The sequence below is a fragment of the Malaya genurostris genome, chromosome 3 (assembly GCF_030247185.1).
Source record: "Malaya genurostris strain Urasoe2022 chromosome 3, Malgen_1.1, whole genome shotgun sequence".
Taxonomy (NCBI): domain Eukaryota; kingdom Metazoa; phylum Arthropoda; class Insecta; order Diptera; family Culicidae; genus Malaya; species Malaya genurostris.
Window position 1 is genome coordinate 187,143,391 of NC_080572.1, and position 26,313 is coordinate 187,169,703.

The window sequence follows — 26,313 nt, forward strand, 5'->3', positions numbered from 1 at the left end:
TTGTGGGGCTACGTCAAGTCTAAAGTCTACAGAAATAAGCCAGTACCTATTCCAGCTTTGGAAGACAACATTTCCGAAGAAATTCGGGCTATTCCGGCCGAAATGCTCGAAAAAGTTGCCCAAAATTGGACTTTCCGAATGGACCACCTAAGACGCAGCCGCGGTCAACATTTAAATGAAATTATCTTCAAAAAGTAAATGTCATGTACCAATCTAACGTTTAAAATAAAGAACCGATGAGATTTTGCAAATTTTATGCGTTTTATTGTTTAAAAAAGTTCTCAAGCTCTTAAAAAATCACCCTGTATTACAAAAGGAATTTTTGGAATCACCAGCAGAATTCAATCAAATTGGTTTTTGTTCTAAAATATATCCAATAGCTTCTGTTACACTCAGTACTCCTTTATTGATCGGGAAAGGCTGAAATTGTACAGACAATTTCTAGATGACCAGTTCACTATCCACGCTCTTGTCCATGGCTTTGACGTCGCTGGTTGAAACATCGTTGTGGGGTTTGTATATCTATTTGATGTTCGTGAAGCTACGTTAATTGTTACGGAATTGATTGTGAAACTTATTTTAAAAAAATTTCAAGCAGTGGCATTTGCTTTTCGAAAAACGATTGTGTCACTCTTGAAAAATTTGTTATGTCGATCAATTTGATCGATGCAAAAGTTTTTTCAAGAGTTACATAATGTGATATGTATTGTAGATGTTAATTCTGGGTAGCCTATGTGCTGAAGTTGCACAAACATATTGTTCAAGCGGTCACATATACCTATAAAAGTAACTTTGGTGAACTTATTTTTTTCGTTCAATATCTCTTAAAGATGATGCTATGCTCATAATAAAGCTTCATTTAGAATTCGAACAAATTTTGCTAATATTGTGGCGCTCCTGGTGGACGGATTTGGAAGTTCTTGGCGCCCACGTGTCGGGAATTTTGTCAGCTTCACGTTTGATTCTTGACATTCCGCCAACCGACTATACTTTGTAAACAATCAACATGGAAGCCGAAAGAAAATCCATTGTGGTCTGCATCTAGGCTAGCTAAACAGCTGGAATTGCCCAGAAATACCGTATGGCGCGTTATCAAACAGTATAAGGAAACATTGACGAAGATTCGGAAGCCTCAAGCCAATCGTCGGAGTGGAACTGTCGACCGGAAACGGCGTGGTTAGATTTTGAAGACGATTAAGACGATCCGTATTTTTTCTTAAAGGTATGAAGAAAACGCTACATTTGTATACAAAAGATCTTGAATTCAATAATAAATAACTGAATTACAGGCAATTGTCTTTGTTCCAATTCTATCTGAAGTAAGCTTTAAGCATTACGTATGTAATGTTGTATGCAAATGGTGCAAATTTTATGATAATGTTCTTATGGTTTTGGCGAACATTTTAAATCAATTGTACACAAATTTTTGTTTAATTACTTTTTTAAAATTTCATGTTATTTAATTTAATAATAAAGAAAACTGTACCTACACACTTAAAAAAATCGTGTAAATATAGTCTCTATAGATGTACCAAAAAGGAGTGTCGTAATTTACTCGAATTTACAATTCATAGCATATAAAAGTGAATCGCATCATTTACTTCACAGCTAATTTAGCTGAAATTGACATCGATACAGACACAAAAATTATTTTCAAATGTTAATAGCTGTAATATTCTGTCATTATCCAAGAAATTACGTCATGTTTGTATTTACGGGTTACTGTAACCTGTATGTTCAAGCCCCGACTTGGAGGGATTTTATTCTATGAACCTCTCTGCCTTTCTCATATAGAAAGGCTATGCAATCACTGTGAAAATCGACTTTTTAACCGAGGCCCGGAGGGCCGAATATCATATACCATTCGACTCAGCTCGACGAACTGAGCAAATGTCCGTGTCCGTATGTGTGTGTGTGTGTGTGTGTGTGTGTGTGTGTGTGTGTGTGTGTGTGTGTGTGTGTGTGTGTGTGTGTGTGTGTGTGTGTGTGTGTGTGTGTGTGTGTGTGTGTGTGTGTGTGTGTAACAAAAATATGTACTCACTTTTCTCAGAGATGGCTAAACCGATTTTCACAAACAAAGATTCAAATGAAAGGTCTCATAGTCCCATAGCCTGCTATTGAATTTCATTCCGATCCGACTTCCGTTCCGGAGATATAGGATGATATGTACCAAAAAAGTGAAAAACTATGCACTCACTTTTTTCAGAGATGGCTGATCTGATTTTCGCAAACTAAGATTCAAATAAAAGGTATTATGGTCCCATAGCTTGCTATTGAATTTCATTTGAATGTGACTTCCGGTTCCGGAGTTTTATGGTAATATGTGAAAATTTGAGAAAAAGTTTACACTCAATTATCTCTGGAACAACTCAACCGATTTTTGCAAACTTTGCAAGATTCAAATGAAAGGTCTTATAATATCCTAAAAATTTGTGGAATATTTGATCAGGATCCGACTTCCGGTTTCGGCACTAAAGCGTGATAAGTGGAAAATTACCAATTTTAATAGTATTTTTCCACGAACGATAGTTAAAAACAGGTTCAAATCCCATAAAACTGTCCGATAAATTCTTCTAGTTTGCAGAGCTTGTTAGTTTGTGGGCATGAAAACTTAATTCGGCACTACTGGTCCCCTCTTTTTCTGTTCCGAGAGCACCGAAAGTGGAGGAGAAAAACTCCAAAAACTAAATTTACTTCGATTTCTCTGCGATGCTTGGACCGATTTTCACAAATCTTGATTTGAATTAAGGTTCATACTGTCTTTAAACCTACTGTGAAATATCATCCGGATCCGACTTCCGGTTCCGCAGTTGCAGGGCGATGAGTGTCAAAGTTTTCAAATCGCCATATAGAGTGACAATATGTACAACCCCGAAAGAAGAAGAAAACACAAAACGAACAAGGCGTGCTTTGTTCTATTTCGTACACGTTGTGTAGTTATGTCAATAATAAAAATAAAAATAAAAATAAAAATAATAATAATAATAATAATAATAATAATAATAATAATAATAATAATAATAATAATAATAATAATAATAATAATAATAATAATAATAATAATAATAATAATAACAATAGTAATAATAAAAATAATAATCCTATTACATGTTTTATGCTGTTTAGCTTGACTTACATATGCAGAAGTAACAGAAACGCAGGTTCGTTTCGTTTGTTAGATTTCGTTTAATTGGTTCAATCGAAATAGAGCATGAGATAGTAAGTATAGGTTTAACTACGTTCAAAACTGTTCCAATTTGTAGGACATATTTTTTGGTAGTAAACGAACCAACTTCGGCTATTCCGTTTATCTGAATCCGGTTTCGGAATAATTGGAAATGGTGATCAAAAACTACAAAAAGGATCTCACTTACTTTTCCTGGAGATGGCCAAATCGATTTTCACAAACTTATAGGTTCAAAAGAAAAGTCTTACAGTTTCATACGGAATTCCTTAATTTGTTGTGGATACTACTTCCGGTTCCGGAACTACAGGGTAAACAGGTTTTATAGAGTTTGTGAGATTAGATCCGATCTATTTCTATTCAATAAACAGCTGTTTTTGCGAATTTCACGATTATATTTATGATGTAATAAGTAATATGAGAAAGGCATCATTACACCACTAGGTGGATTAAAATAGGTTTTTACGAATGATTTTATATTTTGGTTAAAATTTGACATAAAGAAATTCTTATCTAATAGTTTAATTTAACTAAAACTACTGCCCAATTCTAAGTTAGAAGGATAGGAAGCCAGATTTACTTTGCACTGAATAAAAATTTAAAATTTATTAAAACGATTTACTTGGGTATTTCCGTTTACGAAAAGTATTAATGTATTGAAGCCAAAAATTTCTCGCCATGCAATTATTCTAAGCGCTAAGGATCGGCTGCGAAGTCTGATGAAACCTAAAGGAATATAACACTAAGGGATTGTAATGCCAATACTTTGCTTTTTTTTGTATTTACATCAAGTTTAAAAGTGTATTATTTTTTTCTGAGAGTGTACTGTTCTAAAACCTTATTTTTAAAGACATCTTTATTCAGGCCTATTTGCGTACAAGCTTTACGTGGCCGATTGAGCCGATTTTTTAAATAAAAAATTCTTTGTATTCGATCTCGTTGTCACCCTTTTTCTAGGAGGAGAGGAGCTTCCATTTCCCTCCTGCGAGGATTGAGGGGCACTTTGTTCGTGGCTCGTCTCGTCGTCCATTGACGCATCGGTGGCATTGTTGATTTCCGTCTTCTTTTCGTTTTCCTTGTTATTCGCAGTCTTGATCTCGTTGCTAGTTACTGTAGAAGCGCCTTGTTGTACATTGGTTGCAGTTGCTGTTTGGTTAGATGGTGAAGGTGATTTTGAAACAGGAGCACTGCACTCACTAGTTTCCGTTGTTGAGCGGTTGTCCTTGTTTTTGTTTGTTTTGTTTGTTTTCGCAGTTTCAGTGCAAGGTTTGCCGTAGTGTGCAGGTTGTTCACAAAACTGACATGTAACCAGTTGATTTTCATACGTAATCAGCGTTTTACACGGATGTTTCCCGTCTTGATTAAAAATGATGTAAGATGGAATTGCTTTACGTAGTTGCATACGTACCACTCGCACGCCATTCCGGATACCCGGAAAAAATTCCGCCATACTTCCCTTTCGATGGAAAGGACTTCACCGTACTGCGACATAGTTTCCCGAACATACTCATCGCTGGACTGCGGGGGAAGGTCATGCACGCGTACTTGTATGGCATTGTCCACCATGTGCACAGGAATTTTGTATTTAATGTTGTCACACTCAACGCTGTGCACCTCGTTGTTAACCGAAGCGAATGCTATTGCATCTCTTTCACGTTTGAACATAATGTACACACAGTTAGACGCCTTGTTGAATTGAATTTCACTTACATTATTAGCGTCTAGATGCATTCGTTCTTTAAGTAGGATTTCAATTTCATTTGCTGCTGGTCTAACTTTGCAACGCTTGAAATCTATACAAATTGAATTTGGTCTTGTAGGCCAAGTTTCAGGCTTTGTTAAATCGTATTTGCCCATTTCGTACACTCTATTGTTCACTACACTGTATTGTCTTTGTTTCTGTTGTCTCGACCGTAAACGATTTGCGACTCTGTCTGACGAGATGCGAGCTCGAACTGATAAAACCTTATGAAGCGTTTAAGTAAACGAAAACTCATTGATTCTCAGAAAGCTCATAACTAGGATATGACAACTCAACATTTGAATATCCATAGTTCACCATTATAGTACAATTCTCAGTCGGATTGATCAGAGCATCATTTCGCACATTTTCTATCCACGAATAATTGAATGCCGTTTCGACATATATTGAGTCTGATACAATGAAAACAGCAATTTAATTGGATTTTGATAGGTTGCACAACCGTTATAGTTATTTCCTTTAACCTGATGATGTAAATTTTTGCTTTCAAAATTTCTATAACTATATAGGGCAACATGGACAAGTTGATGATTTGCTGCACAATTGTTTTAGATCTACCCAAAGTTGCTTTTTCGGTAGTACTGTGGAACTTAGCAGTGATAAGTTACATACTAAAATTTAATGTGATTGAAAAATCGTTCCTAACATATTCAACATAAATAAAAATTGCAACAATTGTACAACATCTTAAAATTTAAACTAGTTACATTTGCTACTTGAGAAGGATCGTAGAATGTAGCAATGTAGAACTCTGATTTCGCTTTCACCATGATTTTCTTTGTGCCTCCTGGCACCACTTGCGTTTGTATTTGTGTTTGTTTTTTTTCTTTTATCAAAAAATTAAGTGTTTCAATCATTATGCTCAAATTCAGTGAGAAAACAGCATAAAATATTTGTAAATTTTTTCACATCTCTTTCAAATATCATTAATTTGGTATCAATACTCACCACTCATAGTGAGCCCTCCCGTGGTTAATGGGCTTCATGGTATTGCAAACATCATCAGATACAATCAACTTTCGTTACAATTTGATGTTACAGCTTTTAGCTTCATTATTGGATTAAATGAATAAGATGTTGATTGCATTACGCTCCAACATCCGGGGTTGGAGAGGCCGGTAGGGCTTAACTGAGCTCTGTTTTATAATTCATTTTCATACTACCGGCCCTTATTACCAGTGTGAAGTGGAAATTAAGTGAAGTGAACGTATCCCAATTGGGTTTCACATGATGATGAAATGTATGAAAATGTATGTAATAGAATAAAATAACATGGACTGAACATGTGAGCAAACCACTGATAGCTGTCAAACGATGTTCATCCAGTTTATTTTGTAAGGATGTCTGATGGGTGAGTTGATGTGTGAGTAAAATGAAAGAGGAAGTGCATGCAAGTACGGTAATAAAGACCACCGATTCAGCTCAAGACTAACGATCGACCAATAGTAGAGATAAAAGTAGAGTAACGGTACCCCCTTTATCTCACCTCCATTAGTCATCTCATATGCGAAAACCATTAGTTAGATTGCCTTCAAGAGTGAGATAAAATTAGGAGCATTTGCTTCGAATTTTCGCGTCGCTATAACAACAGTATTAAAAAAATTACTTTTTCAGCGGTATTGCTTCACAAAACCGAAACAAAAATATTGTATTCGATTTTATCCTAATTCATTGATTGAAAGGTAATCAGTAAAATAACATGGTGACTCTACTAATGAGATGATTATTGGTACATTAACCCTAGTTAAAATCTATTAGAATAGAAATATTACAATGATAAAAATTTGCACGATTGATTCACATGTAAACACCACCATATATAATTTAATTTGCTTTTTCATTTCAATGCATAACCATAGCGATTTGTTTCAAAATTTCATGTACAAATTCACTAAGATGCGAGATTGGAATATTTTTCACTTAGCTTTGATGTGTTTTTCCTTTGGATGTGATGTGTTTTGCCATTGGATCGAACTACATGTGTTAAACAGTTCATTTTCTAGTGGGAATGAGTACAGCACAAATGTAGGTGCAAAACACTTGAATCGGTCAACTCTGTTTCAGTTGAAATCTATGTGGAAAACAATGTGACATTCAGATGAAATGCATACAGAATCTAGAGGTAACGATATATCTGATCGTTTTTATGTGCGTTTTATATAAACGTAGCATGATTTCCACTAAATATCAAAAGTTTTTACACTCATTTTATGAGTTAAGTGTATATTTTCGTGAATTTCACGTGTTCTACAAGCAGTGATAGATCAAATGCTTTGCACATGATACTAGTGAGCAAATTATTTTCAGTGTAACTCAATGTTATGATGTTTATATGTGTTTTTTGTGTATATGCATGTTTGTATGTATGTATATGTGTATGTATATATGTACGTAAGTGCAATATACATTATATAGAAAACAAACAAATACACGATGATGACTAAAACTGCAACTAAATTCATAGAACAAAAACATGAACACACTTAGCAACAATTTTATAAAATATTTTTGAATCAGTACAAAAAAATAGTGACCAAGTGGGTACCATAGCCTAGGAACGTCTGTGTGTTGGTTTAAAATAGAAGCTCATAGAAGCAAATTTGATCAAGGGTCCAGTGTAGAACTGAAGCAAGTGACTGCTGCCACTGTGACTACTTACAAAAAAACTCCCCACTCTGTGACTACTTACAAAAAAACACCCCCACTCTGATAACAATGATAACAAAATCGAGTGATCGGTAAAATAACATGTTGACTCTACTAATGAGAGAACTATTGGTACAATAGCCCTATTTGGTATGATGGGAATGCAGCATCTAATATAGTACCAATCGCAACAATATCTACCACATTGCTCGTTTAAATTTTTCAAACATTCCCACTTAGAAAAAAACGTTCAACGGTGGTCCTTCATTGGTTCAATACGTTGAATCATTGTGTCGTATTCTGCACCTTTTCTCACAACACTCGTTCACAGAATGAATCGAAATTTTCTTGTCCTTCATCATTTAACATTGTCCCAACGGATTATCAACAAATCCGTATCCATACCAACGACGCCTAATTGTTTATCGGAAACATAAACGGTTACCATGGTAAAGCCAAAATCGGTTTCAGTGGTACCAGTTTCATAACCATTTTATACAAATAAAGGGTGATTTTTTAAGAGCTTGAGAACTTTTTTAAACAATAAAACGCATAAAATTTGCAAAATCTCATCGGTTCTTTATTTTAAACGTTAGATTGGTACATGACATTTACTATTTGAAGATAATTTCATTTAAATGTTGACCGCGGCTGCGTCTTAGGTGGTCCATTCGGAAAGTCCAATTTTGGGCAACTTTTTCGAGCATTTCGGCCGGAATAGCCCGAATTTCTTCGGAAATGTTGTCTTCCAAAGCTGGAATAGTTACTGGCTTATTTCTGTAGACTTTAGACTTGACGTAGCCCCACAAAAAATAGTCTAAAGGCGTCAAATCGCATGATCTTGGTGGCCAACTTACCGGTCCATTTCTTGAGATGAATTGTTCTCCGAAGTTTTCCCTCAAAATGGCCATAGAATCGCGAGCTGTGTGGCATGTAGCGCCATCTTGTTGAAACCACATGTCAACCAAGTTCAGTTCTTCCATTTTTGGCAACAAAAAGTTTGTTAGCATCGAACGATAGCGATCGCCATTCACTGTAACGTTGCGTCCAACAGCATCTTTGAAAAAATACGGTCCAATGATTCCACCAGCGTACAAACCACACCAAACAGTGCATTTTTCGGGATGCATGGGCAGTTCTTGAACGGCTTCTGGTTGCTCTTCACTCCAAATGCGGCAATTTTGCTTATTTACGTAGCCATTCAACCAGAAATGAGCCTCATCGCTGAACAAAATTTGTCGATAAAAAAGCGGCTTTTCCGAATGGACCACCTAAGACGCAGCCGCGGTCAACATTTAAATGAAATTATCTTCAAAAAGTAAATGTCATGTACCAATCTAACGTTTAAAATAAAGAACCGATGAGATTTTGCAAATTTTATGCGTTTTATTGTTTAAAAAAGTTCTCAAGCTCTTAAAAAATCACCCTTTATATTGCCACTCAAATATTGTACTGAATTATAATTGTATAAAATTCTCATTCATTTATCTTAATAACAAAATCAATAAACCAGAGAGCATACAATACAGAGTTAGAGTATATTACAATTTTTACTCTATCGTTATAAAATGTATTGAATATGACATGTTCTTTTCTGTACAATTTACCTCATTAATTAAATCTACCCAAAATCAACTATAGCGTATTTCCCCAATTTTGGGTAACGAGTGATGACCTCGAAATTTAGGTAAATGTAAGTTTAGTACAAGTATTATGCCATAACAAAGCACACTACGTATTTTTTACCAATCAACTCCAAGTTTGAGCAGAAACTACCTAATTTTGGGTAGCGTATAGATGAGCTCGATAATGAGTGATATCTCCTCAAAGTAGGTAGAAATGATTTTCAGTGTACATCTCATGATCCACATTGTGGATTCTGCTCGTTACTTTTTTTCTTTTCTTTTTTTTTATTTTGTTTATTAGTTCCTACATCTTTTTTCTTCTGTACTCTTGGAAATTCAATTGAAGGTATGAAAAAAATAAATTATAGTTTACTAAAACATTATTTTATTTCAGTAAACTTGTAAATTATGTCATCATATTCTATTACAAAAAACATGATATACAAAATCATTGAATCGTGAAGGAAATTTAATCGTGTCTCTACTACGAAGTATTCGAGATTCTTTGTTGGATAACGGTTCGATTTCGCATGGTGTACAAACTCCTGGAGGATTTCTAAGTGTTTGTGGCAGTTCCCGTTGATACGAATGTTTTTCCTTCGTAAGGAAATCATTGTTTTGTGGTGCTAGTCCTGTCTCTTTCAACTGTTCGTCGCTTACACTTGTTTGAGAGTATGGAGCGATTTTTATCTCCTGCACATTTCTCGTGTATTGGACACCGGTTGTATTCATAATCACGACTTTAGCTCCGTCCCTAGCAATAACTCTATATCGTTCTGATGAAAAATTTGGATCAGTTTTGCTTTTTTTCTGCTGTGATAATATTACTATGTCTCCAACAGCAATATTAGATTCCTTAGCACCACGTCTAAAGTCAGCATATTTTTTGCTTGAAAGTTTGTATTCCGCATCTTTTTCACAAGCGTCCATTTTATCAAGGCTATAATCAGAATTGTTCCATAATCCTGGAAATATTCCTCGATATTTCCAACCGGTTATCAATTCGAATGGTGTCACTCCAAGTCTTGAGTGCGGTACGAGTGTATTGTGCCGATGAACGAAATTTTGGAGTGCCTCTCGCCAATTTTTTCCTTCAAGTTTTGAACAAGATAATGTTTTGATGATTCCTTGGTTTTGTCTCTTCGACCGCACCGTTCGACTGTGGACTAAAAGGTATCGATTTATGAATAGATACTCCCTTATCTTCCCAAAACTTTATGAATGTCGAACTTTGGAATGGGGGTTCATTGTCGCTTTGAATCACTAATGGCAATCCCCATGTCCGGAATATCTCACATAGTGCATTATTAGTGCTTGTTGCATCAATTGCTTTCATTTCTACAACGGCTAGATATCGAGAATAAATGTCGATTACTACTAAAAACTCTCCAGTACCGAAATGAGGAACCGTCAAAAAATCGATTTGGAGTATCTCCCAAGGTCCATCAGGCATTTCTCTAGATGCCAATGGCAAAGGAGGGTTCCGTCTGGACAAAAGAGTGCATATCTCGCATTTCTTAATAAACAGACTTATTTCTTTGCTCATTTTGGGCCACCAAAAATATTGTCGCATTATACGTTTCGTTGCCATTTCACCGACATGACCACCATGAGCAGATGAGATAGCTTTTATTCGCAGCTCTTTTGGTAGAAGAACTCTTTCGTTTTTGAATATTTTTGGACCCATACAAATTAAGTTTTTCTTTTGTGCTTCGTACGGTTGAAGATCCTTTGGCCATTTCTTGCACGATAAAGCTTTTCGCACTGCTTGAAGCTCAGTGTCTTTTTCAGATTCAGTTTCAATGTCGGTCCAAGTTATTTCCATACGTTCTGTATCTAAGGCATAAAGAAAATGTTTACCGTCATCACCGTTCAATGCTTCTTCAACTTGAGTCTCGGATACAAGTCGAGAAAGTACGTCAGCTACATTTTGATCTCCGGGTACACGTTTTATTTTGAAATTATAAGGCTGCAAACGCAAAGCCCATCCTTTGGCACGCGTAATCGCTCTTCTGCCCAATCGATGATTCACATCAAAGATGAATTGGTTTGCCTCTGAATCTGTCCATATTATGAAAAACTTGGCTAGTAAATAGTAACTAAATCTTTCTACGCCCCAGACGACAGCTAATGCTTCTTTCTGAGTCTGAGGGTATCGCTGTTCGGACGGTGATAGAACTTTTGATGCGCATGCAATGATTCGTGGACATTTATTTTCGTCAAATTGGATCAATACTGCTCCTAGACCGGATGGAGATGCATCAACAAATAGTTCGATGTGATGATTTGGGTTGTAATATCCCAAAGTTTTAATAGAATTTATAGCTCTCTCTTTAAGGTACTCGAATTCAACTTCTTCGTTATCCAGTAAAAAACGTTCGAATTAGCCAGTTTTCTCAAACACTCGGTTTTTGTAGCTCGGTGTACGATAAATTTGTCTACGTACGTAATCAGACCCAGAAAACTCTTAACCTCGGCGCAATTTATGGGTCTTCTGAATTCCTTGATTGCTTCCATTTTCGATTCTTCTATTTGCCATCCTCGTGAAGTTAGTATGAAACCAATAAACTTGACCTCTTGACTTCCGAAGACACATTTACTTTCATTTAACTTAACGTTGTGGTTTTCTAATCTGGAGCGAACTTTAGCTAAATTTTCGTCATGCTCCTCTTTGGTTGAACCAAAAATGAGTACGTCGTCCAAATAGTTTACACAACCTTTACATTCTCCCAGTACTTTCTGTTGAAGCGCTTCCTGAAACAGGTCCGGTGCATTGCACAGGCCAAATGGTAGACGTACATAACGGAACATTCCGAACTCGTTAAAAAAATTTGTCAAATGTCTTGATTCCTTGTCTAATTCAATATGAAAAAAAGCATTTGACAAGTCTATCGTTGAGAACCAGTTTGCTCCTTCCAGCTTTGCGAGAATTTTATCCAACGTTGGCATGGCAAAAGGAGTGCGTTGAATATATTGATTAGGTCCTCTTAAGTCAATGACCAATCTAAAATCGTCCTTTCCTTTAGGTACCACCAACATTGAAGAGCAAAATGATGTGTCCATTTGATCTGTTACTGGTTCGATAATGTTTGCTACAACTAAACCTCGCAGACGCACCTCAACCAATGATTTAATGGCTAATGGGATATTCATGAACACATTTCTGCATGGTGGCTTTGTTTTATCGTAGTAAAGTTTTACAGGCGGTATATTGAATTTAGGAAAAGTTTCATTTCTTGAAATTGATGCAATTTCTCCTGCAAAATGAATACTATCTTCTTCAACATGCTTAACAGGGACTTTTAACCCGAGTAGCAATACATTGTATCGACATCCCGTAGATCTGCAAAGTAGAGCACGTTCTTCCTTTACAACGTAAAACTTTTCTAATAGCGTAGGCCTGTCGTCAGATATGTACATGTAAGCATGGAAAGTAGCCACCACATCGATTTCTCCTGATGAAGCATACGCTTTCAGGGAACGGTCAGAACCAGATGTTACGTTATGTATTCCATTTCTGAGGCTAGGATCTGACATGATCTGTTCGAACATTGCTAGTGTAAAGGTGTTTACTTGGGCACCAGAATCTATTAGAAAAGAACACTTTAGCCCAGATACTGTTGCCATAATAATTCCGTCGCTTGATTTTTCTTTTGCATTATTTGCATTTTTCATATTGAACTGGATTTGGTATGGATGATGAATCTAGATAAATTTGCGGAATTCCAAGTTAATTACACTCACTAGTGAGTTAATACATACTTACAGCGTCAACATTCGAAGGATAACTCGAAGTTTCACCGGTTATCACAAGCACTGCTTCATCGTGCCGATCAATGATTCTTTCTTTAGTCATATACGTCTCAGCACTATTTTCGCTTTGTGAATGAAATTTTATTTCCTGTTTTGATATACATATATTATTAAAGCAGTTCATTACATACACATATATATTAATTTTTTTTTTATTTTATTTATTTATTTATTTATTTTTTTTTTTGGAATATAACTAGTTGACTAGTAAATAATTATTAACGATCTTTAGTACTTCATGAACCGAGATAACTAAATTATTATTTTTTTTAATGTTTTATTCTTGAGTATCACTTACCGAGTCTTCCGTTTTCGGTTCCTCGGACTTTTCTCTGGTATCGATAGCCGCTTCTTCGAGGGTGGATATTCCGAAACCTCTGCTGCACGTTTGAACTGACCAGCGCACACTCTTTGAATGTGTCCCATTTGTCCACATTTGTTGCATATTTTATCTTTTACATTGCAATCGTTGGGTGAATGATAAACTCCTCCACAACGCCAACAGTTTGTGCCGGATGTAATGTTAGATTTGAAGCCTCTACCTATATTGGTCCGAAATTGAAAGCCACCTCTGTTCAATTGCCGTCCACCTCTATGCATCTGCCGTGCTCTCATGGACTCTCTGCGATTATTTCCACGTTGATCGCGAGAAATAAAGTTTGTTGAATGACTATGCCGGTGATACTTGTTCCAATCCAAAGAAGCAATCATCGCTTGCTCTGCAGTCCCATGTCGATGTTGGATGTACTCTTCGTTGATTCGAATTGTCTCAATTTCTCGTACTTTATCAACCAAATCAATAAAGGTACCTTTACGATGAAGCATTTTTAGAGCAGTTGTCCGTACATCCCTGTTTTTAGCATGCTCTGCTACTGTGGCAACAATTTGCTCAAACTCTTTGTTCTCATTGAATTCACAGAGACGAGCAGTCGATCCGACACGAGTGAGAAAACTAAGATCCGATTCATTGGGGTTCTGAGTCATCATAGCTAATTTGCGTCGCATTAGCATAATATCCGAACCAGAACCGAAATAGCTTTGAAGGCGATGCAATGCGTTTGAAAATGGTGCCGAAGATACATCTGGTGAGTCGGTGTCTGATTTCGTGTTTCTGAATATCTCAAGCAATTGAGATCCAGCCTTAACTTTAAACACTATAAATTTTGTTATTTCATCTTCTATTCCAGCTAGCTTGAGTGAATCTATTAATAAATCCTTCCACTGCTCATACACAGGACGAATAATTCCGTCTTCGTCTGTTGCTTTGCATTCCGGAACGTTAATGGACACGGAAAGCTGATGCATTGATGATATGAATCTAGATTCTTCAAAGTTTGGTCCTGTTAAACGTTTCGTGCTGCTCAATCCGTTTTCAGCATTGAACTCTATCTCGCATTCTTCTGAAGTAGCCGACTGTCCTCCGTCTTTTTTCTTAGAAATTCCGGCTTGGAGTTCTTCATTCAGTTTATTACTACGATCTAATGCTTCTATTAAAGCTGTGGAACCTTGATACCCTCTCAGCAGGCCGTTCAATTTTGTTGATTTTTGAGCGCTTGTTGAACGACATATTGCACGAAATATTCGTTTAATTTGCTGGAACGGTTTGTTGTTTTTTCTCTTGCAAAAATAGTGTGAAAATTAAGTGTTACCTTTACATAGAAAGAAAGTTTGTTGTTTTTCTACGTGAAGTAGAAGTATTGTGCAGGTATGTATTGTTAGTTTAAACAAATAAGTGGAGAAAACTTCAGAAATTCTGCAGTAAAACTAGTCCAACGGGGCTCCAACTCCTCATGTTAAAAATGGCTCCACAATGGACCTCTGTCTGCCGGGTTTGTTGAACGAAAAAAATGGCATTCGGTTCAACAGTCTGTTTCAAAATCGGCAAACAAAGGCCCCGTGTTGGCCTACCGTTGAACGATTGATTGGACTTTCATTGGACCAATGATTCAACGTATTGAACCAATGAAGGACCACCGTTGAACGTTTTTTTCTAAGTGGGTATCTATTTTCTTCATTTGAAGTTAACGGCGGGTAAAAATTAACCGAAGGTGGGATAGAATTTGTTCACATGAAATCTGGCAACGCGGTTTGTTAGTTTGACATATCATTTGTCATCGCATCTTATTGTTTGCCAACAGTATACTCGTTCCAGCGATTGCATTAAATTTGTATTACATTTTTTACTGAGATTCAATCATTATTGTAATTCATCAATTTTTGGGATTCTGCTGTACATTATTTGAAGATTTGTTATCACCTATAAAGCACCTAAGATGACTCGGCACGCACGCAACTGCACAGCTGGAGCTGTTTATACTTATCACGAAAAGAAGAAAGATGCTGAATCGTCTGGTTTTGGGACAGCATCTCGTCGTATAGGCAAGGATTCCGTGAAAAGTTTCGATTGCTGTTCACTCACTCTGCAGCCCTGTCGAAATCCGGTTATCACGTAAGATTGTTTTATTCAAAGATGAGCAGTTTGTAAACTGATCTTCAATTTATTAGCAAAGATGGCTACTTGTTCGACAAAGAAGCAATTTTACAATACATAATAACAAAAAAGAAAGATTTTACCAGGAAAATGCAAGAATATGAACGTCAGGTAAAAGAGGATCAAGATGAACAAACGGAAAAAGCTAATGCTGAGACCAAAAAACAGCTAGACAAGTTCATTTCGTCTGAGAAAAATATTGTTAGCAGTAAGACATCAAATCCTGTTGGTAAATAGCTTGTATTTGTTTTTTTTTCAATCAAGTATTGTTCAGTATGTTACATGTTCAGGCCTAAAAAATAATTGGCTTTATTACTTTCACAAGCTGAATATACTTTAAATTTACAGATGAAATTCCCAGCACTAGTGGAGCCATATCGAACGTGTCACTTGGTAAGCGCAAAGAATTGCCCAGTTTTTGGGTGCCATCGCAGACACCATCAGCAAAGAAAGCGCGCATAGAGAAACCTGATAGTAAAGTGTATTGCCCTATGTCCGGTCGTTCATTAAAGGCACGAGATCTGATCGAAGTAAAGTTCACCTTAGTCAAAGATGCTTCTGATAAAAAGTCTTTGATTGCAAAGGAAAACCGGTATATGTGTGCTGTTACCCATGACATATTGAATAATTCCGTACCGTGTGCTGTGCTGAAAACTACGTGAGTTATTTTATTGCCGTTTTTCATTGAAAAACACTGGTGGCGTAGACTGCTCTGATTTTGCACTTTCGAGCGGAAATGCAGTATTCTAACGGTGTTTTATTGCCATTTTTTGCTCGAAAGTGCAAAACCAGAGCAATCCACGCCACCAGTGTTTTTCAATGAAAAACGCCATATGTTTATGGTAATGTTTCAATCTAATTATGTAATTCCTTGTTATATAGCGGAGATGTAGTTACTCTGGAATGTGTGGAGAAAATTATCAAAAAAGATATGATTCACCCATTGACGAACGAAAAGCTGTCCGAATCTGATATCATTACTTTGCAGAGGGTAGGTGCACAGTTTACGTAAGTTACGCTATAATATTGACTTTCTGTATAATTCTAGGGTGGTACTGGTTTTTCCACAACCAATGATAATCTGCAGGCTAAAGAAGCTAGGCCTGCTTTACAATGCTAATTTAGTGAATTTAGATTATAGTTGACTAATATATTTAAGTTCTCAATAATCTAATAAATGCTTCAAAGTAATTTACTGTACATTAATTATTATCGCTGTGTTTGTAGATGAAGATAATCACCCCGATTCTGTATTTCGTTCGAATCGGATTGTTTCGAACAAACACGAAATTTTGCATTCTGTAGCTCGATCGAGTTCGAGTTTTCCATACAAAAGTATCACTCGATCGAATTACAGAATGCAAATTATTACATTCGTTCGACAAAATCCGATTCGATCGAAATACAGAATAGGGGTGAATAATTACGGAATTATACGTCACACATCAAAGATCTGTTTGCAGATTATTAACTATTTCTGTGAGATGAACATAATAGTTTTTTTCTTATCTTAGTAGAAAGATTTAGAGAATTGCAAGGAACATTAAATTGGTTTTGCTTATATTGAAAACTTTATGACTTAGGAGTCTATCGAAAGTGCAGAGTTTTAAACTGTTCCATCGCTTCGCGATTCCTGTTGGTTTTTTTCTGGAATCCTGAGTTCTGCCTGTTCCGCGCTTTCATGTATTATTCCTCGTATGATGCTTTTCATTCCTAGATAGCAATTTCTTCGAACCTGCAACCATCGAAATGAACTTTTAATCCATCAGGTGGGACAAGTTCCAAACAATTCGAATGTTGGGATTTTTTGATGCATTTAGGGTAAATATCTATTTAGACGGTCGCTTACTCTTCCTGGAAATCTCTAGTTAGGTTTTTATATTCGTTTTTACCTTTTTTTATATATATAAACAATAGGTATAGAATTCGCTCAAACTTTCGAAAAATTTTCCGAGGCCCGGAGGGCCGAATGTCATATACCAATCGATTCAGCTCGACGAACTGAGCAAATGTCCGTGTGTGTGTGTATGTGTGTGTGTCTGTATGTGTGTTGTCAACTAAGAGGTCGAGATCTCAGAGATGGCTGGACCGATTTTGATCAAACTAGTCGCAAATGAAAGGTCTCCCCGTCACCCAGAACGCTATTGAATGGTTTTGAGATCGGATGTTTACTTTTTGAGTTATACGAAGTTTTATGTCAAAATTTTCAGTTTTTTGACAGTATCGGTCACAATTGACCTTGAAAACAGAATATGTTTTCAGACTTAGATTCCGCACGGAAATAGCTATCCAACAAGCCATAGATTGTTAAAATCCGTCCATTTTTAACTGAGATATCGAAATTTTTGTGTAAGCGACTTTTCCCCCATATTCCAGCAGTAGAAGTTCTGAGCGCTGTATAGCAAAGAAAGGCTTGGGAGCAACGTAAAACACGATTTTTTATACTGTTACATACAATAGTTTCTAAGTACCAAAAAGACTGTGAACAGCATCTTTTTTCATGACATTTTGCCTCGGACCGATTTTAACACGGTTCGTTTTTGGCAACATAATCGTTCGAATATGACATATTGGAGAGATGGCAGTACTTCCGAATTCTGAACAATTTCATAATTATATTGATTTAAACTGCTTACAGCAATAAATGCTGAAAGAACAAAACACCCATCGACATTTCAAGAAAAGTTTAATCGATTGTACCCTTTTTAGATAGAGTAATGAGTGATTAAAATGTCAAATTGCAGCTTAAAACGACGGTCATTAAAATAATGTCATGAAAACCGAAGAATATTCATGAAAAAAACACATGCGGATTAATAAAAAAAGGTATCATCTCACTGATAGGTGGATTAAGCACGTTTTTATCTGTCAATCTCGGACGAAGAGGTTTGAGTTCTGAATGAAACAGCAGATCACTTCGATGTTTTTGCTATGACTGAGTGGAAACATATATTGGAGAAGAAAAAGGAAGGAGATGATATTTTTTGAAAAAAGGTACGTTCAGCAGGACTCGAATCTGCGTTCCTATGCAATCCGTGCATAAGTGTTACCATTTCGCCACCCTAAGCATGCGATAGATACGGCATGAATGAACTTAGTTATGGCGAATTCACGTCAAATTAACTAAAATTAATAAATCACTTGTGGTAACCGTCGTTCGATTTCCATCCGATCTTGTATTTCTGACTATCGACCAACGTTTTCCAAGCACTTTTATTACGTTGGTGTAGTTCATTTAACTACATATAATATTTTGTCAACTTTATGTGCGGGTAGTTCAGATTTTCGTAAATTTTCACACGTGACACTTTGCATTTTTTACTGTTTGCATCTTTTACTTTTTTTTTTCAACCAGACCTGTACCCTGCATTTCGTTTCGGGATGAGTCCTCAGATAAAAAAATAATGTTACTGAAGATTACTTATGTACCTAATTCTCGGTGTGCCAAAAACTATACTATGCCGATCCCAGAAAACTGACATTAGGTCCACTAGGAGATTGATAGTACCTATTAGCTCTTTCCGGACAGTACCAGCCTAGATGCCGTGTGAAATCCGGCGGAAAAAAAATGAACCAAGAATAGATCCACCGGGTTCCTGCTTCCATGTCGTAAAAGGCCACAATTGCAGGAGTTTCTTTTTCCTTTCAGTTATCAGATATTTTCAATGTTTCACTTCTGATTACTCTATTTTACTAAATTATCTCTTCATTCAACCTATCAATTTCCGTCTAGCTTCGGAGAAAAGTTTTATTTGGAATGTTTTCTTCTTCCATGTTATTGATTGTCTTTCAGGATTATGAATTGAATGATAAAAATGAACTATTGCGCAAATCCGTTGATATTACAAAGTTAATAACAGAAATAACATATATCGGTATATTGAATACATAGTAAAAAACACTTGATATTAATATTTCAAACAATAAATTAATATTTTTCTCGGTAGCCGGCTGCCCAGATCAACCAATATAACCAATTAATAAATAATAATTAATAATTATTAAAGAATCAAGACGCGCGTGAAATCTGTTGACCTTTATTTGGTGATTTAAAATAATTTTATAACAACTGTTTAGAAATGAATCAAATATTTTGTCTAAATCCTATTCACTCGTTTTTTTTATCACGTATTTTCTGTTATAAAAAATAGGGAAGTTTTTATTCTTTAAGCGATAGTATTGCAAATTTTTCTTCAGTTTCCTCGAATAAGAGCTGTGAATCAAGACTTCCCGGGACTTCAATATAGGATATTGTTGAAACGTTCACTCGGGAAGTCAGTGAGTTTAGTGGTGCATCCGAGCATCTTGAAACAGGAACATACTGAGTCGCGCGCGAAAAAATCAATACTGAAATTTTTACTAACAAATGTCCTTCTCCCTTGACACTTGTGAAGTGCGCAGTAGTATATACGGCCTCTAGTAACAACAAATGTTGGACTAACATCCCTTCCCATTCCTTAAACGATCTACGTTCGGGTCTGGCCGACGCCGGAACTGATCAATGAATTCTGGGATTACCAGAAGATGTACATTGAAGGATTATTTACCAGTCCCAGGTCGGATCATCTTGAAACTCCCTGTACAATTTCAGCTAATCACGATCAGTAACGGAGTAGCAACCAGGGGTGGTCGCTCAAGCTCATCCAGTACAATTTTATGTATTATTATTATTATTATTATTATTATTATTATTATTATTATTATTATTATTATTATTATTATTATTATTATTATTATTATTATTATTATTATTATTATTATTATTATTATTTTACCCCTGTTTCATCCTCTATTTTATGTGGTTTTGACTCTCGATGCGTGCTTTATCGGCAATGGAGTTTTGACCATCACTTAACTCTCAAAACCTCTATATCACTATGTAATCTACAGGTTCAACAGCCCCATAACATTTCTCAAACTTATTTTTCGTTTCTGTTTTAGATTTCGGGAGGGCCAAGCCCCCTCGCCCCCCTTTTCTCTGGGTACAAGGCTGTCGGTAAAATTAAAAATATTGAAACCGTTGAGTCATGTGAAATAACATTTTCATTAACATTTACTGAATACTCTCATATCAAGAAAAGAACTAATGATTCCTTCATGTATAAAATAGAACAATTAATTCACGTGAATAATATTTATGCTCATTTTCCATCAAAATTAGATAAAAGTTTTCGTTTCGATAAGATTTCGAGTTCGTCATTGTGTCGTTCCATCTCGTTGTAGGATCAAATTATAATCATTTCATAATTTTGACATTTCCAGTAGATGTTGCTAATAAGTCACTTCAATATGTTGAAATTTGGATGTCAAAACTCTTGTAACGCTTTTTAACAATAGCATACAAAAAGTAACACATAACGCTTCATAACAAACAAAACTTACAAAAGAGTAATGGATGTAACATTTCGTAACGCTTGTACCTTTTAAAAATGTAACACATGTAACATTTTGTAACACCTAAACTTTACAAAAAAGTTACGCATGTAACGATTCGTAACGCCTATAACTTATTTGTTTATTTGGAGCAGGGAAAAGCCCGGTGGAGTTAGTTTCTGTCAAACTTGCTCTCCAACAGGCATAAAACCTCCTCATCTTTAGCATCAACAGATTACAATCATCCTAATGATACATTTCACTTAAACATAGCATTTCTAAACACACTAAAACTAAAACTAATTAGATAGTAACCCTAGGAACAATTTTTTGACAACGTTTCGTGATAGATTAAAGTCGAATGAATTGGAACAGTGGTTAAATTTTCGGCACATGCTGGCAGAGGCTCGTTATACCCACAATTAGTTCTAGCATAGGGGGTCCTAAGAAAAGATTACGGCGATGGATATCAATTTGTAAATGCTGTAAGAGCTCGGAGCAGTCTATTCTTGATTGGAGGAGATCAGCCACAAAAGTAGCCTTGCTGACATCGCAACGGACAGATAACGAATCGAGGTCAATCAGTTTGCATCTGGAATGGTAACTTGGAAGGTTTCAAGTTGTATTGTCTCCTATTTTCACTATCATTTCACGACCAGTAAGTTATGAGTGAAGCCAATTTAGAAATGACCTGTCAAATCCTAGTCTATTTAACTTTGAGATTGTTATTTGATGATTAATCTTGTCGAACGCAGCGGAAAAATCAGTGTAGATAGAATCTACCTGTAGTCGTAATTGTAACGAACGTATGATAAAGGAAGTATAGGATACTAAATTTGTAGACGTCGAACGATTCGGAAACCATGTTGAGTCTCAGATATATAGTTAGAGCAATTATGTGTTATAAAATCCAGAGCTATAATTTCAAACAGCTTAGAACTTACAAAAGAGTAACGCTTCGTAACGCTTCGTAACGCCTATAACTTACTAACAAGTAGTCCATGTTAACTTACAAAAAAAATCACGCATTTAACGCTTATGATTCACAAAAATCACACATGTAACGCTTCGTAACGCCTATAACTTACAAAAAGTAACATATGTAAGGCCTCGTAACATCTATAACTTCCTTAAAAGTAACGCATCGTAACTCGTTTACCATTTTTTTTGCATAGATATCTGTTTATTAATCTTATTTTTGTGTATTACATCAACATTTTACAGTACAAGTGTTTTGACCCTTTGGCCTTTCATCTTTGTTGTTCATACGATTCGTTATTAATATTAGGTGTTTTAGTTACTCTTGTTTTACATACTAATGTTTAATCATAATATTTATAACTCGTTTACAGCAAATATCTAACCCTTATAGCGGTTTTTAACATTCATAATTTCCACAAAATAACTCATGCACAGAAAGAAATATTGAAATTTACACGGCGTGTAAATCAATAGTAACATGGAATAGACATGAGTCGAATCGTAATTTTGATTGAAAACCTTTATCAATGCAAAACTAAATTGGATTGCATTGATTTTTCAATTAATATAACTGTATCTTCAATTAACGCTTAGTTTTGCGATTAAATTTTATGGAAACCTACTCCAAATATGTACATGAAAATAGATGTAATTTCACAAAATATTTTTTCAGTTTTTTAGCTTGCCGTAGGCATAATGCCCCGTATAATATGCCATATGCCGTATAATATGCCTCACAAAAAATCAGTGGAATGCCCCACAACACTGATGCAATATGCCCCTTGAAATATCGATATAGAAGAAAAGCAGATAAGGAAGATATTTTTCGCATCAGAAATCAATTGCATAATCAATTAATTACAATTGGAAACCAAAATTTTTGATCCTCCCAAAGCTACATTCCGTTTGTATAATCGTTATTAATGTTTAAAACAATATTTTAACTTGAAGGTGGGGCATAATGTTAAAAGTTAAAAGTTAATTACTAAGCAGCAACCGACCATTAGACGTGTTATACGGTTAAAATGCTTGTTTAGTCGAAGCAAAACTTTACATTAAAAAGCTGCTTAATGATTTTTGTCAGTTGTTTCATATTTTCCAGCAAACGACAACTGCCAAACTTGCATAGAAGCAGACCCTGTCAGCTTGGAGCGAAATCAATCATCAGTTCAGCAACGCCATCGCACGGCATCACATTCAACATATCATGAGTACGCAGCCCTGCTATTTTGGCGCGCACGAATTTGACATTTCTCTCACCTGCTTCTATGTATGAGATTCGATGTGGACTCGCCTGGTGGCGACATGCTCGCAAAAAAGGATGTTGCCAATGATTTGTTCGGAAAATGTAAGAGCTGGATATCTTGTTAATATGATGTCTTTGATAGAAGGAAGATCTTACGAAATCTTTTGTTTAGAAAAGTCTTGAATACTTAAAAAGGAAGGAGGCGTTTTGGCCAGCATTGACTTTTTACAATACTTTCCCCTAATCTACAGGATCAATAGTCTCATAATATTTCTTATTTTTTCGTTTCTTTTCTGATTTCGGGAGGGACCAGGGCCCCTCTGGGTACGTGACTATTATCAACTCATTATCATGAAGCCGGAAAAAACTGTACCAGCCGGTGATACCATGACAACTTTTGTATGATTTTAGGATTTGGCAAGTAATATTCGAGAATAATAAGTTGCATTATTGCACTTGAATGTTTATCATCTCGATTACGATTGATTAGTGTGAGTCCAGAGATGGCATTTCACCAGAGTTATACACGCTAGAGTCAGATTTTTGCCACACCGAGGAAAGCGCACTTCTTCTCAGTGTCGAATAGACAGCATTTGAGTGTGTGCTTGTGGTTAAAGCAGCTGGCGCGAGTGAAACACATTCTCTTCGCATGAATCGCTCACACGCGCTCTCGTCTAAATACACCCAAGTGACCACTGGCGCGTGTTGGTGAGCGAACACTTCTGTGAACTTCAATTAATAGAGAGTAGATCTGGCCTTGCTATGAAAAATTTGCAAGGAAAACCGAAAATTTTACGATAAATTGTTTTATTTTGCTGATTTTGCGTGTCCACGCTTCATCTACGAAAACCATACAGCAGAGTGCTCACCGGCGTGTACACCTCTGTGAAAGTATCTGCATCCACCTCAGAGAATTTATTAGCTAATGCTCTAGCACTTTGGTGCGATTCAGTGGAAGAGGTAAAAGGAAATAAACAAACGCACTCATGATGCGTGCACACTTTACACAACAGTGCTGTATAAATGTGAAAGAGAAGAGCTCTCGTTGAAGTTGTCAGTGCGAGGGGAGAAATTTTGCTTGCTCTTCGTCACACAGAGGAGATAGACATCTCTGAGTGTGACGGCTGTGTTTTAATGCAATACTAAAGAATTTTTCTTGAAGAACCGTTGTAACAAAATGCCCAGGTATGGATCATGCATGACTATGAATTTCCGTATAAACGTTATGTGCATATGTGCATTTTTCGAGTTTCAGGGATAAATTCTTATCTATATGGTTCTCGCGGAGGGTTATTAGTAGGTGTTAATTAAATTATGAGAAAGTCCGTGTTAGTTCTTTTATTCTAAGCAATTATTTACAAAAGATTATTAAATCTTTTAGTTTAATGACAATTATAAAATGAACGATATTTCTTGAAATTCAGAATTTTATTTGGTAACCTTTAACAGGCTACTATACGACGAGACATGTTTTCGATGCAATTATCGATCTTTTTACTTATCTCTTCGTTATTTTTCCGGTTTCATTGTACAAACCAAATCAGATCCTGCTTGATTGTAGGAGCATGCTTACACACTAAGATTTGATTCCTTTTTTTTTCATAAATACGTTTATTTCATAGGCAATATACATAAGTTTTTCTTCGCCGTGGCATCCACAATACATAGTAGTTTAAACCTAATACATTTCGAATATCATATTAGTATGTTGGTACTCATTAGTTAATCTAAACACTGTTTTTATCAAGCGAGTTGCTATTTTAAATTACATTAAATAAAATACATTTATTTTGTACATGATCTTATAACTATTTCAGGATTGTTTGTATCAGTTCACCACTTATATTCAATATCCTATAGTTGGCTATTGGTTGAACTCATGGAAGAGAAAACAGTTTAACATAAAATAAAATTTAAATTGGAACTCCAATGGATTTAATGAAATGATAAAGAAGTTTCATGTATGGAAGGTCACGACAAGCAAGAATGTCGCGAACTGGGACATTGGATAGTCTACCTTGGGTACGCAAGGAATTTATTAGTTGAGATCTGACATCACGAAACTCCACGCATGTCCAAACAACATGGTCAATATCCCGATAACCTTCGCCACAAGCACAATGATTAGTCTCGGAGAGCCCAATTCGAAGGAGATGTGCATCTAACGTGTAGTGATTGGACATGAGTCTGGACATCACACGAATGAAATCTCTACTCACATCCAGTCCCCTGAACCATGCCTTTGTCGATATTTTCGGAATAATTGAGTGCATCCACCGACCCAGATCATCTTTATCCCAAGAAGCTTGCCAGCTGGCAAGTGTTCTTTGGCGAGACGCGCTATAGAATTCGTTGAAAGCAATCGGTCTCTCATAAATTTCACCCTCAATAGCACCACGTTTGGCTAAAATATCGGCTCTTTCATTGCCTGGAATGGAGCAATGAGCCGGAACCCAAACTATTGTGATTAGATAATTATTATTCAATATGTCGTTCAGACACTGTTTTATTTTACCCAAGAAAAACGGTTCATTTTTGCCAGCAGCGTTTGAGCGAATGGCTTCAATTGCACTCAGACTATCTGTGAAGAGGAAATAATGGTTTGGAGATAATGTGACGATTACATTCAAGCTATAATGAACTGCTGCTAACTCTGCTATATAAACAGATGCAGGTTCTTGAAGCTTGAATGAGGCCGAAACATTATTGTTGAACATACCAAACCCTGTCGCTTCTTCCATTCGCGATCCGTCCGTGTAAAACATTTTCTCAGAGTTAATATGCCTGAACTTACTTGAAAATATTTTTGGGATTTCCATAGAGCGTAGGTGGTCCGGGATTCCACGCACTTCGCGCTGCATGGATGTATCGAAAAATAAAGTTGAGTCAGGGACATTTAGGAGGCTGACACGGATAGGAATATATCTTGAAGGGTTGATTTCCTGTGACATATGGTTAAAATATACTGTCATGAATTTTGTTTGAGATCGAAGCTCGACTAGTCGTTCGAAATTATTAATTACCATGGGATTCAGCACCTCACATCTTATTAGCAGGCGTGATGAAAGCTCCCAAAATCGATCTTTTAATGGAAGAACTCCCGCCAGAACTTCAAGACTCATTGTATGTGTCGAATGCATGCAGCCTAAAGCAATTCGCAAACAACGGTACTGAATTCGCTCAAGTTTGATA

The 26,313-nt window shown here is 36.1% G+C and overlaps 1 protein-coding gene across 1 annotated transcript; it reads left to right on the forward strand.

Annotated features, from left to right (window-relative positions):
- The first annotated feature begins 15,149 nt into the window (after positions 1-15,149).
- LOC131438491 (nitric oxide synthase-interacting protein homolog) lies at positions 15,150-16,712 on the forward strand. The gene is made up of 5 exons (XM_058608567.1): positions 15,150-15,479; positions 15,536-15,750; positions 15,870-16,179; positions 16,404-16,512; positions 16,570-16,712. The coding sequence occupies exons 1-5, from the start codon at positions 15,304-15,306 to the stop codon at positions 16,639-16,641; spliced, it is 882 nt and encodes a 293-aa protein (XP_058464550.1). The 5' UTR covers positions 15,150-15,303; the 3' UTR covers positions 16,642-16,712.
- The last annotated feature ends 9,601 nt before the right edge of the window (positions 16,713-26,313 follow it).

What these genes read in the sequence shown, in the direction of transcription:
- LOC131438491 (XM_058608567.1), top strand. Translation starts at nt 15,304, where the DNA reads ATGACTCGGCACGCACGCAACTGCACAGCTGGAGCTGTTTATACTTAT. An exon ending in TGTCGAAATCCGGTTATCAC is followed by an intron (nt 15,480 to 15,535) that starts GTAAGATTGTTT and finishes TCAATTTATTAG; the next exon opens with CAAAGATGGCTACTTGTTCG. An exon ending in TGTGCTGTGCTGAAAACTAC is followed by an intron (nt 16,180 to 16,403) that starts GTGAGTTATTTT and finishes CTTGTTATATAG; the next exon opens with CGGAGATGTAGTTACTCTGG.